The following is a 14298-nucleotide window of genomic DNA, read 5'->3' as shown; positions in this document are numbered from 1 at the left end:
GGCGCTGTTCTTTGGCCTGGGTTTGGCCCCAATACCTATACCTATTTGTTTCATTCTTTGGTGTTTATCTTCCTGTTGCTTGGTGTTTGTCTCTTTATGGAAACTGGTGTCCAGTCTATCAGGTGTTTTGGTATAACGTTGGCTACGAATTATGTATCTTTTTTGCTTCACTATTGTGACCACTCGGATTGGCTTTCTTTATTCCGTCTAATTGATGAGTTATTGTCTTTTTTCATGTCTGATGCTTCACGATGTATTCCAAGTCTGTCCATGGCTTTAGCGACTAAAATTAAAATGGATTCTTTTGATGAATATCTTGAGCACAAAGTACCATTCCTCTAGATGTAGCCCACCCTTAAGTGATCTAGGAATATCCGTTACTCTTCCTCGTCTTCGTCCATATCATCACTATCATCACCATCCTCATCGTCATCAGCAGCTTCATCAGCATCCCTGGCCGCAGCAGCATCCGCAACCTGAGCAGCCAACATCTCCCTCCGCTGAATCTCCTCCTCTTCACCCTCACTCTCCTCATCCACTTTCTCAGGCTCAGGTTCAGGCTCCGGCTCCGGCTCAACACTCTTCCCCTTCAAAGCCCGCTTCCCCTTCCCCTTTCTCCCCTCCCCAACATCCCTCCTCACCAACCCAGCATTAGCCGACAAATTCCTCCAAATGGGCGAACTACGAATAATCGCCCGAACCTCCGTAGCAAGACTAATCTCCTTCTGCGTCGCAACCTCAGGATCAAGCGTGAAAAGCGGGAAATCAGCCTCAGACCGCGCATGCGCAGGAAGCTGCAGAATCTTCGTATAATCCTCATCAACAGGTTCCCTTCCTTCCATCAATGCCTGGATCTTATGTCGCATAATCGTCTTCGCCTTCGCAAGCGTGCCATTCCCGAACCACCCATCGGTAACGACATCGCACTCACTGCGCAGGAACCCAGGTCCCGCATCGGGAGGATACAAATCTGCACGCAGCTGCGCATCCTGGATCTCGCCAACCATCCAGATCCGTCCATCTTGTGCGAACGGTTGCTTGCCGGTGAATATATGGCCCGTTGACGGCTCGCTGGCGTTTTCGTCTTCGACTACGCGCTGGTCGCTTGGTCGGGGCACGTTGTGACGTCGACCGCCGCCGCCGTCGCGCGCCAGCTCGGCTTCTCGAGCCAGGAGGCGGAACATGAAGGTTTGGTAGTGGCGGTACTCGGGTGAGGTGCGTGGATCGAGCCCTAGCTTGATGATTGCGTCTCGCCATGGGCCGGATCGGAAGATGTAGCCCACGTACGGAATTGCGTGCCGCAGGTTCAGGCGGTCTTCGTCGGTTGTTAGGTTGTTGCGGAGTCCGCGGCGTGTCCAGGCCGGTTGTTTTTCGTAGAGGGCGTTTAGCGTTGCGATTGTGCGGAGCATGCCTGCGTCCAGTGCGCTTATTGGGAGCATGTTTGCGCGTGGCTCGGATGGGACTTTGGGTATGTCGTAGGGGACTAGGTGGGTTAGAATCTTGTTGGCCGTTTGGGTGTTCACGGTTTCTAGTTTGCCGGAGCGGCCTATGGCCTGTTTCACTGTTGGATTTTGACGGTAGCTGGGAGGAATAGGTTAGTGGTCTGGTAGCTTGGTTTAGTGTTTTAGGTATAGTAGCTCTTACATGTAGTGGAATGGGACGTCTCCGTGGCTGAATGATGGCGGTGGGATGAGATCTGCGTTCTCGGCAGCGCCTTTCGCCATGTCGATATCAAATTGCTTCATTTTGTCGACTGTGGCTTGTTAGTGTATTTCTGGTGAGATGCATATCAGGCCGACTTACAGTCAAATGGAAGAATTTGGTCTCGGAACCGGTTCGTGAAGGAACTCGCTGTAGTCGAGTAGACGAAATCAGGGATTCCTACCCTCAGACGTTAGCAAACTGGCAATGCATCATCGGAGTAGTGATTTTACCTCGGAACACATGTGTCCGTTCAATTCTCCCAACTGGCTCAATCTGGTACTTAGAAGGGTTATCACTCATACTGCGCAAGAGATCCTTCGCGGTCCGTCGCGGGGCCGGCCCGGATGCCTCTGAATCTGGCGCGTCTGCGAAAGGCTCGTTCGAGCCTCTCTTGCGCTTCCGTCCTGTTCGCTTGGGAACAGTTACTTTGAGCAGAACATTGTTCGATTGGACGCTCGTTGACTGGACCGACCGGGCCATGACATCTTCTGGTCGCAACACCAGATTAGCTAGTGTGCCATCTTTGGCCGGGTCCAGGATCTGCAGTATATCAGCATATATTCAATATTCTTGCAGAGGGAGAAGTATTCTCACTGTTTTTATTCCAGAGTCTCCTTGTAAGGTCTTGATCGCCTTATCGACATTGCGGACCACGGCCGGGTGTTCAACGCTGACGAGCCGACGGGACGGCACCGCGTAAAAGGGGGCAGTTCTGGACCCCCGCTGGTCATCCATGCTGATTGATTTTATTCAGTCTTGTGGATACTGGGGTTGCAGTATCATTCGCACTAGCTTTGAATCTCAATTGAGGGTAGTTGCCGCTGTTTCTGGTTTGCTATCGGGTGAGATCGCGCAAATGCGACCAAAGGCAACACTACCACTTTCTCGAGCGCTCCCCACTCAATACACCTGTTTATATAGGATTCTGTGTTTTTCTTCGCTTTCGCCACAATTAAAGGCTCCCAGCGATATCCTTCGGGGTTAGGGAAAGAATCGAGTCTACATTCCACAAGCGGTTAGTGCTGAAGTCTCGCTGACTCATCACCTCCATGTCCACCTGGGCACCAACTAAGGTGTACCGTCTAAGAGCGATTTGAAGAAAATATTTCAAGAGAATTCGTTGAGTTGACATTTGAGGGGCTCAAGGCAGTTTAATTGGATATCCTATATCCCCAGGCGCTGACAAAGTGGTCAATCACAGGCTTATGCTACTCAATGAGGTCTGCATCTCCAATGTGTATATCTCAGTGCATATTCTGCTCAAGTATTTGGCTTCCCGGCTATTATCTTTGCTTTCGAATGCAGTTAATAATGAATCAGATTTATCAGCAGCCTCGACTCCCAATAATCTCATGGCAATATATCATTGTGAACATATCATACTAGCCAAAAATAAGATCACTTCCTTTTCGGGAAGACCCCTGCCAATGAAAGTCTGTGATTGGTCAAGTGTTGCCAAGCATTCTTTCCGAGGTCCTCTTTCCAAAATTGGAAGTCATTTCAACGGATCACCCTTTCGCCCATGACTATGCCTATGACTGCCTCTACCTCAATAACAACCAGCTCGCTGGAACCCACTTCAACCTACCAGTACGACTCCATTTTGGGTAGCAGCACGTCCTCTAGCGCGGCTACTTCGGAGACCGGCTCCGAATACCCCGTGTTTCCAAACGGCGCCTATATCTCCAGGTTCTATGTTGTCTCATCCCAGGAGTCTGGTCTCACCGACCTTGACATTGATCTCTACAATGAATGCTACCTGCCATATAACCCGTTGTCACACCACAATTTCCGGAGAGATGACACGACTGAAACCATCTCCCCCAAGCCAACCTATTTGATCGACGAGGCTCCGTGTAAACGACAAGCGGCGATTAATTCTAATTGCTACTTCCAAAATACAAACGGGTCATTTTCAGGCCTTCAGTTGTATTCGGGTGATTGGGATGTCCAGCAGAAATGCTATTGTGGCATATATCCCTTCTTTGACTCGGCAGCCGGTTGTCAGGAATGTTTCAGGAAACATGGAGGCATCGAGGGTGGGTCTTTTCCACAGCATGTCCTATTATTATGCTGTTCTCTTGGTTTGATCGAAAAAGCTAACTTCCGTTGAGGCTACCACTGGTTTCCTGAGAGTTACGTGAAGGGAGTCTCGAGCGCCTACTGTGGCGCCAATCCCCAAACGACAGGATTCTACCCTTTCGCAAATGCATGGTCGACTAGCTCAGCGGCCAGTTTGCCTACTAGCACTGCTGTTGACAGCCTAGGCACACAGACAGCGGCTAGTCTTTACTACACCTACAATGCAGAAAGTACAGCTACCGGTGGTAGTAGCTCAAGCGAGAAGAACAGTGCTGTACCAACCACGCGCCTGAGCTTGAAGAGAGCTTTAGTGGCTGCACTACCACTTGTTCTAATGTTATCCCAATGAGGTTGTATGAATTTGGATGAAACCCAGCGAATAACAATGTATATATGTAATTATAGATGGTTCAATCTATTCGACTTATTAGCTACGGTGGACACAAGTCCTAGCACGATGTCCTAAGGTGGTATTTTCAAGGACTATGGTGTGAAATGAGGAATACATCAATTGTGGCACTAGCTCACTGCTGTCTTGCACGAATCTCTGTCTTTTTGCTAAACGGGGGTTCACATGTCTAGGTAGTGAGGTAATCCACCTCGCAAAATAACTAGTTAGATAACTATTGAACAAGAGTCAAAGTCAAAATATCCCAGCATCTTTATCGAGGGTGGGGAATTGGTCAAGACCGGAATGTACGATATTCTATCAGTTGGGTCTCTCCATATTCATGCAGTTGCCATATCTCACTACCCTGCTGCAGGCCCGCTCTTTGGCTCTATATTTCTATCGTCAACCCTGTTGCCGTCGGTATCTTCCTTGAATAGTACCATATAAAGGCTATTATGATGTCCCACTGGTCATTCATAACGTTTTCATTTTGGCCTGGAGGTGTTGCTACTGTTTATACTGCCGAGATTGTTTTACTGTTAACATCATGTCTTCGCCTGGTAAAGATGAAGATCATTTGTGCTTGACTCGAAAATTCTAAACGATCCGGAAACAGATAAACCCGCTAAAAGAATGCATTTGAGATGCTATGTAATGGCTCTGAAACAATTGCAGAACCAGGCGGGAAAACATCAAAGAGGTCCTGGTCAGTAGACGTCTCACCACGCCACTAACAGGAAACCTCGCAAAGAAAGAAATCGCAAAAAAAAAAAAGGCAAAGCGTGAATATACCCTAGGTGATACAGTCACTAAAGCCCACCGCAAAGGGTTAGGCAAAGCAATTCAATTGAATCAAAGCTCAGGAATCTCCAGAGGAAACTGTTCCTTGATGTAGTCGAGGTCTGCGGAGGTGAAGAAGTGGTTGTTGGGACCAGTAAAGTCCTCAACCGTGTTTTTGATAGCATGATAGAAGGCACAAATCGCGGCAGCCCAGCCAATGGATGCTTCTTCGCCCATGCGAAGGCGGAGATGCTCAGTGGCTCGGACGGCATACTGGTGATGCAGCTTCTTAGGGTACTGGTAATAGGACGTATCATGTGTTGTCTAGCATTGCACCAAGCAAAATAGTTAGCCTTAGCTTCCTATTCACAGGTTAGCAAACACTCACATCGGAGAAATTGCCGGTCAGCATATGGGCCTTGCTATGTGTGTCGACCAGGTCATCAAAGGCAGCACCGAGGTCACGGACCGCGGCGCAAAGTTCATCAAAGACAGTCTTGCGCCGCATATCTGCTACCTGGTCGTATACATCCTCGCCGTAATCGGTCCAGTATTTTTTCACGCATTCGAGCAAGGCCATCAGTTCAAAAAAGTGGCCTCGAATACCCTGGGGAACCTGCACAATTTCCCAATCCATGTAAGCATATCTTATCAGAAGTGGTTCAGCGATAACCTTGAACCTTGGAAAGATTTACCCAATCACATTTGATGCCCTTTGCCTCACAAAATTCACACGCTTGGGGTGAAGTAGCATCAATTGTGCACTCCAGCTCATAGGCGATACATCCCAATAGCGAATTGTGTGGCGAAAGCACTGCAGACACCAATGGGTAGTCATTCGAATGGTATGTTTAGGTAATTTGGGTTTGATATTGGTCCTTTCATCCGAAGATAGCACGTCTGGACCCTGAAATGTGATCCGAGGCATTATGAAGTCTGCCATTGCGAAAAATCTCAGAGAGTAGTGGGCATGAAGGAGGAAAGTAAGAGCTAGTAATAGATGAACAGTCAGTATTTAAGTAAGAGTTAATTGATAATGAAACAGGAGGTATTGTCAAAGATGGCGAGTGAGGATGACTGACTAGGCTTGTTGTGAAAGATACTGCTTTCTTTGGAATCCTGTTCATCTGCTTTGGCCGTGGTGAGGTGAAGAAGAGAACAATGATCACTATACAAATGATCTATTTATACTCACAATATATCCCTTCATGTCCTAGTGCGGTCTTCGGGGGTCTTCTAGTGACGGTACAATGAGACCATGTGCTCTGATCTTATGAAGAAGTTACCACTTTGAATACGGTGTAATATATATATATACAAGGTTAAATCGAGTAGAGGCTATAGAAAACTTGAAAAAAAGGGCCACACAAGAATGAGTACGATGGGATCCCAGGTTATATATATGGAAAATTCTCTTGCACGAAGTAGGCATACCGCCTTTGTATACACCTTCATGTACACACTTAAAGAGACACCCAAAGAGACGGTTAAAAAGATGTTTAAAACGACACACGTTGTTGCAGCTCCCATCTACAAGCCCTGTTGTCACTCAGGCTGCTTCTCGCCACCAGGATTCTAGTATGAAAATGGCGAGTGATTTGCTGCCACAGCCATTACCCATACTGACTCAAGAGAATGGCATCAAACTAGGACAATAATTTCGGCCAGACTGTTCCATGAATGGACCTCCTTCAAGAACGAGGTTCGTCAGACAAATCAAAATACTGAGTTGATAAAGCCAAGGCAATCTTTGAGGTCCTCTGGCACAGACAGCCCGCAGTGGCCAAGCGTTGGACACCGTCCGAATTTCAAAGGTTTGGATTGACCGCCCAAAGTCTGTTGTCGAAAGCTAATATAGTGGTAAACTTCTAGCTATTGGAACGAGACTATGAGCTATCAGATTCTCCACGAGAAGTGCCCTGAGTAGTATTCGTTCTTCCCTTCGTCCTACGCAGCAGGCGTGGTTCGTCCTTGTTCTCATATGGCTACATATTAGTCCTCACCAAAGTGAAGGGGGAGCCGTTACAGAGGAGATGGGCGATGTATCTGCCTATCAGGAAGAGTGCATCTACCAGGAGGTTTCAGCTGCTGTTAATGCTCTTCAAGTCGTCGGAATTGTCTGGACAGACCCTGGTACGCATAATGACCTTTACCACGAGGACGACATCGAGCTACGTAAAGGGAAAGAAGTCGTACACGAACCCGAGATGACGGCTATCTTTGGCCATGAGGCAGTGAGTGGAACAAAGAAATCCCCAACGATGCCCAGGAGGCTAGGAGGTGGAGACGGCGTATGATAACGAGGCGGCAGATGACGATAAATTGACGTGGCATGGTTTGCTAGATTGAAGGGGACGTTATTGTGTTTACTGGTTGCTTACCAATACCCATATTTCACTCTTGTACGGTGCCCCGATGATGCTGCCATTTCACTGTTTCACGCCGATGGCTTTCGTGTCTGAAATTCGAGTCCAAGATGTGGTCACGTGTAGGATGACATAAGCATAATTTGAAACAAACGGGGAAAAGCATACGAAAGTTGTGTTAGGAGAAGAGGAGGGGAGAATAATTGTAACTGCCGAGTAAATTCATTTTTCTCAAACTGAAGCACCAAGAGATTTAGTTCACTTAAAAAAAAACGTAGTGTCCCCCAAATAGTACTTGGACGTGGTCCCCCTCCCATCACCATCGCAGCCAGGAGAACCAGCCCGCCTTTCCCTACACCTCAACAACAATCCACTTCCCTCCCTCCTCTCCACAACCCAACGCCATCATCTTTATTTGGTCTCTTGTACATCGGCCACTTTGCCTCTTGCTAGTTAAATCGTGAGTCTTGTGCTTTCGCAGTGGGCTGCGACTTGAGTGCCCGTCCCTCTGGTGCTCCCAGACCCCCCGCTCCCAGCCTGCCACTAAGCGACACGGAGATCCTCCAGCGCCGGCCAAGCTTGTCCTATAACACCTCTCCCCAAGCAGTTTCCCACTCGATCTGTCAATTGCCCAACCCAAACTCCGGAAGTACGTTTGATCGGACACCCGTTTCCCATTGCCTGTATTGGCCCTTTCTTCCCAGCATCATCGTCTAGCTCCGTGCGCGTGCTGCGACTGCACATTGTTTGGAGCGCCTGATGCTGTTGCAATTGAACCCCAGTTTCTCCCCCATGCATTGCTGGGGCTTGATATCGCCATTCCAGCACTGTTTCCCTTCACAATAACCGTCTTACATGCTGTGTGACTCGGATCGCTTATAAGATTCTCCTATTAGGTCGATCCAAACACTTCCCCCCTCGTGGCTTTCCTGAGCGGCTATCTCCGTTGGCTCCCCTCGATTCACTCCGGCTAGAGTGCGCCGCCTGGCTGCACTAGCACCAAGAAACCTAGCCGAGTACATGTGGCTATTTACACAGTCGTCAAAATGAAGGGTTTCAGACAGAGAGTAGTGAGTTGCCCGCCTATCCTGCCCAAGTGCACCTCACCGCACGATCACTTCCGCCCATTTATTCTCTTCTTCACCCTACGGGTAGTGCTATCTTATTCATTTCGCAAATCATCTAACATTGTGTGCCTTTCTTCTAGCACGACCAGTTGTCGCGGGCGAAGGACAACAAGTCCTCGAAAAAGAAAGACTCCAACTCCACCTCACAGAATCAATCCCTCGGCATTTCCAACACACAGCAGTCTACTTCCCCCAACCAAGGGACACCCACATCCTCCACAACCTCTCTCAATGACTCGCGAAACAAATCGCCGGACAACGCTTCCCCCGCCGGTACCCCTTCCTCGGGCGCACCTCACCCTGGCACCCCGGTTCAACACTATATACCCCAACCGGGCGCCGCAGGACAGCCTGTAAGCAATGGACCGGGAACACCGAATAGGCAAGGTCAGCCGGCGGCTCCCAGCGTCATCATTAGCCCAAGCGCACCGGTAAGTGTAATTGCTTCACACTTTGGAGACTGTTTGCTTTTGCTAACAACTGGATTCTATAGCATGTCCCCCCTCCTGGCGCCGCCGAAACGATGCCCGGAGATCTCGCACCTCCTAGGAAGTCTCATGTCTTCGACCGCCTGCAGACGACCCCTAAGGACATGTCGGAAGGTATTCGGACTCCCAAGCGCCAACATTCATCGCGATTCGACATCTCCGATCAGCGTCAGAGAGAATTGGAAAAGTTGCCGGGATTCCACGAAGTGCCTCCCAACCGCCGCCAAGATTTGTTCATGCAAAAGATCGACCAGTGCAACATCATCTTCGATTTCAACGACCCGACGGCTGATATGAAGTCCAAGGAGATCAAGAGGCTGGCACTGCACGAGCTCTTAGATTATGTTGCCAACAACCGGTCGGTCATTACAGAGCCCATGTACCCCCGCGTGGTGGAGATGTTCGCCAAGAACCTGTTCCGTCCTATTCCTCCGCCTATGACGCCCCAGGGCGAAGCATTTGACCCGGAGGAGGATGAGCCCGTCTTGGAAGTCGCTTGGCCTCATATCCAGGTCGTATATGAATTCTTCTTGAGATTCATCGAAAGCCAAGACTTCAACACGAACATCGCAAAGGGTTATATCGACCATCAGTTTGTGCTTTCGGTATGTCTTCTGGTGCTTGATTTTCATGTTTAATGCAAGCTAATGCTCCATCTAGTTGTTGGACCTCTTTGACTCGGAAGATCCCCGGGAACGTGATTTCCTGAAGACAACCCTGCATCGCATCTATGGAAAGTTCTTGAACTTACGCTCATATATCCGCCGATCCATCAACAACGTGTTCTTCCAGTTCATGTACGAGACAGAACGCCATAACGGAATCGCTGAATTGCTCGAGATTCTGGGCTCCATTATCAACGGGTTCGCCTTGCCGCTGAAGGAGGAACACAAGCTCTTCTTGACCAGAGTGCTCCTGCCCATGCACAAGGTGAAGAGTCTCAGCATGTACCACCCGCAATTGGCCTACTGCATTGTGCAATTTTTGGAGAAGGACTCTTCATTGACTGAAGACGTAAGGCCTCATCTAACTTTCCCCAATATACCTCTAGTACTAACCACTATGTTTAGGTTGTTCTCGGCCTACTGCGCTTCTGGCCCAAGACAAACAGCACCAAGGAAGTTATGTACCTGAATGAGGTGGAAGACATCTTCGAGGTGATGGATCCGGGCGAGTTCGCCAAAGTCCAAGAGCCTCTGTTCAATCAGTTGGCGAAGTCTGTTGCCAGCCCCCATTTCCAGGTCGCTGAGCGTGCTTTGTACTTCTGGAACAACGAGTACTTCTGTAATCTTGTGAGCGACAATGTGGAGACAATTCTCCCACTTATGTTTGCCCCACTTTATGAGAACTCGAAGGGACACTGGAACCGGTGAGTTTGATCTGCATATGCTGCTGGCTTTGGCATGAACTAACGCATCATTCAGAACAATCCACAGCATGGTGTACAATGCCATGAAGATGTTCATGGAGATCAACCCGCAACTCTTCGATGAATGCTCTCACGATTACACAGAGCACCAGAACAACGCAGACCAACGCGAAAAGTCTCGCACAGACCGGTGGGATGTGATTGAACAACAGGCCAAGGATCGGAAGAATGGCATTCCCCCCCCACCACCACCTCCCGCTCTTGATGTGCCCGAGCCGATCGACGAGGTGGAGGCCATGACCCACGAGAGCCAAAAGCGGTTGAACTCCCTGAAGTTGCAAGAGGATCCCGATGTTTCTAAGGATCGGCCCAGCCGGGAAGGCACCCCTAATTCGGTAAGCCCAGTGCATCTCTGATCTGCGTTGCTGCCCAGATACGTGCATTCCTATGCGAACTACTTCGTTTTTGTTTGGCCCTATCGCCCTCGTCATTGTCTTTTGCTAAGAGACCACGTCCGCCCATGTACAGCCAGCGTGATTCTAACGTGAAAACGTCCGTTTGCTCCAGACACGACGCCGAGGCTCGATTCGCAACACTGGCCGGCGGCGACGGAGCGGAAGCGGCAGTGAGATTCGCCCGCGACGACGATCAGTCGGCAGTGGTACCAGTGCAACCAATGTACAGATCATGCATCGAAGTAATTCGACCAAATAACGTCTCGGAGGAGATGGACTGCTGATGGACATGTGATTTTCCCGTTTATTTTCTCCTGCGATGGCATAGCGAACTATGGGGCAATGATATTTTTGTCTTTTGATTTTCGGCGGTACTCGCCCGGACTGATGCCCTCAACCTGTGCCCCTGCCCTTTTTTTATTTGTCTTCCCATTTTCTTCCCCTTTTCTTTTGTGTACATGGATTTCCTTTTTTTCGAGATATTTTCCCTTCCGCGACGGACTCCCTCAAAATTTGAGTTGGAACCAGTCTTAGAACCGTGTTCGGGTATGGAAAACGGGTGCGAATGGCGTTTCATCCATTGACCACAATGTCGGTGGCTGTCTATGTGTTGTTTTCTTGTTGTTTCTCTTCTATTATTTTAGACGAGTTCTAGGATATGATATTGCCTTGGAATCTGATGTTTGGAGTGCTTGTAGACTCGCTTGGATGTGTCCTGGAAACCAACTTTATCTACTATGTGAAGCTTTATATCATTGTAGGTTGTTTTAAATAACAGTTTCAGTTAGTACCTAGGTATGTACTATATCCCGTATAACTCCATCCCAACGGGGATGAATAAGTTTCAGTAATCCATGGCTCAAGGCTGACGATGTAAACATCCACGGGCAGTAGTTACCCACTACGTGTTTCTTCTTTACCACAACTTCCCAAGTCACTTTTCACTATCGTCTCCCAGACTGGCCAAATCCCATACTATTATTTCTTTCCATATTACCTACCGTGGGTACTAAGCGTAAAGCAATCCGTACTCTAGACTAACATTGTTTAGCACAATGTCTGAGCTGTCCGCCGCAGTTTCACCTACCACGTCCTAGCACTCTGCCCCGGTTTCATTTGTATCTACTCCCTCTTCATTTCCTTCAAAGGCGCCTATCATCCACCACCTCCCAGCTTTGAAGGCAGAGCTAAAACGGTTGCCGCAATATCCTCGCGCAAAGAGTGGCAATTCTCGTTAGATGGGAGAATGACAATACTGGTGCAGAAAAAGATGCAATCACTATCAGTTAACTGATGGAAACTTTCGATATCCGGTATCCGGTGGGCCAATCACATTCTGAAAACAACCGATCCCATACCAAGCTGGGATCTGGCAGACAAGATTCGCAAAATGATCCTTGACTGTTGTAATTCCAAGCTGCATTCCATGTGGCTTCATGGACAATTATTCTCTGAGATGTTGTTGAATCCAGTAAGAGGAGATTCAACCTCGAAGAGTTTTGCAGTATTGGTGAATATCCTTGTGACCATCCAGATGATCATCACTTGATGTTTTCTCCCGATGGAAACTTGTTGGCATGCTCTTCCATCAACGATAACGTTACGGTCTGGAGAGCTGATACAGGAGAAGAGTAGCCCAATAATTATTGGTGATGTGAATAAATTTAAATTTCCTCCCCAGCTTGGACACGTTCTTGTTTTAGTTGAATGTTACTTTTCTACCAGGATGTTCTATCAAATTAAAACTATTAACTCAGACGCACATACTATTTAGTCGCATCATTACCTTTGCCGATAATGTGTTAGAGATCGGTCTTCCATGATATTTGGGTTGAAGAAACATACCTTCTCAATATATCTCACACCCACTTCAATGCCATCGGCATCTTCAAAATCGGCCTTCTCTCCGAAGTCGACATTTTTGGCGTCCAAGCATGTCAAACAAGTGACAACGACGTCGGAGTATCTGGTCCCCATTCGCTTCCGTAGTTCACCCTGCGCCAAGAAGAGGAGATGTTTTTGGAAATATACCCCTCCACCCGTTCCAAGAATAGGAGCCCGAGCAGGGGTTGGAGCATTGTCATTGCTTGCCGGCGTCAACTCGTCGTACGACACGAAAGACTCCCACAATCCCAGCTCCAACAAGCATACACCAAGGCTGTAGATATCATGCTGCATGATATAATCTTTGGAAATGGTTCCTATACGGTCTGGATGTTGGTAAAGGCATCGTTCCCAGGACGCTTCGTCTTTGCGCAAAGTTCTGCCAGAGGCCATTCGGAAGCTGTCAAATCCAATCAAGAAGGCAGATCCAATCGAGAATTCGTCACTTGCCAAAAGTAAGATTGTCTCTGGTCGGATGTTCTTGTGGACAAACCCAAACAAGTGAACAAAATGCACTGCTTTCGCAAGCTCGTTTGCCAACTTGAACCGGTCTGAGAGGGAGTGGCTATGGTTCATATCCTGGAAACAACCTCGGAGAGAGCGAGGTGGAAGATGTTGTGCTGGCATTCGGAAGATAATGGTAAATGCATCTGGCGTAGATTGAGAACAGTCGTCCTTGCGGTGGTGGATATATCCTTTACAGCTAAGGAGACCGAACTCGACCGTATCGGACCCAGCCAGCCGTCTGGCAAGATCTCGGATATCTTTCTTCATGTCCCCGACATTGGCCCCTGGAAGAGGTTCAATTCGTTCCACGATGAGCGATTGGCCGTTATCTGGCCTCCGGCCCACCTGCGCTGAGCAGAATGGTATCTCTTGTGGGTTAATAGAAATGAGAGAATCCGATGAGAGGCGAACCGATGGAGCGTGCCCGTCTGTCGGATGCAACGCTGCCCTGAGAGACTGCGCAGGAGGTATCGGGTCTTGAAATTTCATAGCAGAAGATCTTCGGTTCTTTCTTAGGCCATCATCGATTTGGCTGTCTGCGAGCTTCATGATCAGATACCACGATGGGTCAAATAGTGACTGCCATTCTTTCAGGTCCTCAATGGTCCGGTCAATCTTTTCCTTCATGAGCGCATATTTCCACCGATGGACTTCCAATTCTTGGTCCCCAACAGGATGGCTCTTTATGGTGGACTCAACATTGTTGATCGCAATTTTCAACTTAGTGCCGAGCATTGCAATCCTCGCATGTTGAATCATCCGATGCTTCTCACTGAGCTCGGAAGCAATGCCCCGCACCACATTCAGCTGGAGCTCCGTCCTCATCCAGTATGTTTCCACACGGAGAGATCTCTCTTTAATGTTCCCTTTGGCGTGTGCAACTGCGCTGCACAAGTGAACCAGTTTCGTGCCATATCTGACCTACGTTCAGTTTAAACTATCCGGTTATGGTCTCTAACTCACTTGAAGCAGAGGTCTACCGCCGAAATGATCGAAATGAGGTCCACCATATTGAACAAAGTCTCTGAGATCTTGATACAATCTCACCACGGGGGAACAATAATCACGGCTGCCCGAATGCGGGGGCTGACACCATGTGGAAAGTGGGTACGATGATCACGAGGGCTGTTGGGGGCCATCACCAT

At 48.6% G+C, this 14298-nt stretch overlaps 6 protein-coding genes across 6 annotated transcripts; 3 read left to right on the top strand and 3 right to left on the bottom strand.

Moving 5' to 3' along the window:
* Positions 1–377: 377 nt before the first annotated feature.
* Positions 378–2439, bottom strand: N7455_003774 (transcription factor TFIIIC subunit TFC1; the record flags this gene model as incomplete). The annotated part of the gene is made up of 5 exons (XM_040958617.2): positions 378–1581; positions 1645–1753; positions 1804–1881; positions 1935–2244; positions 2299–2439. 5 exons carry the CDS (start codon positions 2437–2439, stop codon positions 378–380), a joined length of 1842 nt encoding a protein of 613 aa, XP_040810955.2.
* A 793-nt stretch (positions 2440–3232) lies between these two features.
* Positions 3233–4135, top strand: N7455_003773 (uncharacterized protein; the record flags this gene model as incomplete). The annotated part of the gene is made up of 2 exons (XM_040958640.2): positions 3233–3743; positions 3819–4135. 2 exons carry the CDS (start codon positions 3233–3235, stop codon positions 4133–4135), a joined length of 828 nt encoding a protein of 275 aa, XP_040810929.2.
* Positions 4136–5029: 894 nt separating this feature from the next.
* On the bottom strand, positions 5030–5900 carry N7455_003772 (uncharacterized protein; the record flags this gene model as incomplete). The annotated part of the gene is given in 3 exon segments (XM_065604574.1): positions 5030–5281; positions 5346–5637; positions 5653–5900. The coding sequence occupies 3 exon segments, from the start codon at positions 5898–5900 to the stop codon at positions 5030–5032; spliced, it is 792 nt and encodes a 263-aa protein (XP_065462125.1).
* A 797-nt stretch (positions 5901–6697) lies between these two features.
* N7455_003771 (uncharacterized protein) lies at positions 6698–7776 on the top strand (the record flags this gene model as incomplete). Its single annotated transcript, XM_065604573.1, has 3 exons — positions 6698–6771; positions 6858–7090; positions 7616–7776. Coding segments are annotated over 3 exons (468 nt in total), but the record flags the coding sequence as incomplete, so codon positions are not given.
* Positions 7777–8222: 446 nt separating this feature from the next.
* Positions 8223–11404, top strand: N7455_003770 (protein phosphatase 2A regulatory subunit RTS1). Its single transcript, XM_065604572.1, has 6 exons — positions 8223–8393; positions 8531–8881; positions 8944–9543; positions 9599–9952; positions 10009–10307; positions 10363–11404. The coding sequence occupies exons 1-6, from the start codon at positions 8370–8372 to the stop codon at positions 10721–10723; spliced, it is 1989 nt and encodes a 662-aa protein (XP_065462123.1). The 5' UTR covers positions 8223–8369; the 3' UTR covers positions 10724–11404.
* Positions 11405–12472: 1068 nt separating this feature from the next.
* N7455_003769 (uncharacterized protein) lies at positions 12473–14163 on the bottom strand (the record flags this gene model as incomplete). The annotated part of the gene is made up of 3 exons (XM_065604571.1): positions 12473–12493; positions 12608–14069; positions 14117–14163. The coding sequence occupies 3 exons, from the start codon at positions 14161–14163 to the stop codon at positions 12473–12475; spliced, it is 1530 nt and encodes a 509-aa protein (XP_065462122.1).
* Between the last annotated feature and the right edge of the window lie 135 nt (positions 14164–14298).

The sequence above is a fragment of the Penicillium solitum genome, assembly GCF_028829755.1.
Source record: "Penicillium solitum strain IBT 25940 chromosome Unknown utg000002l_segment0_segment0, whole genome shotgun sequence".
NCBI classification, from domain to species: domain Eukaryota; kingdom Fungi; phylum Ascomycota; class Eurotiomycetes; order Eurotiales; family Aspergillaceae; genus Penicillium; species Penicillium solitum.
Note: the sequence above shows the minus strand (reverse complement) of the source record. Positions and strands in the feature narration are given on the sequence as shown.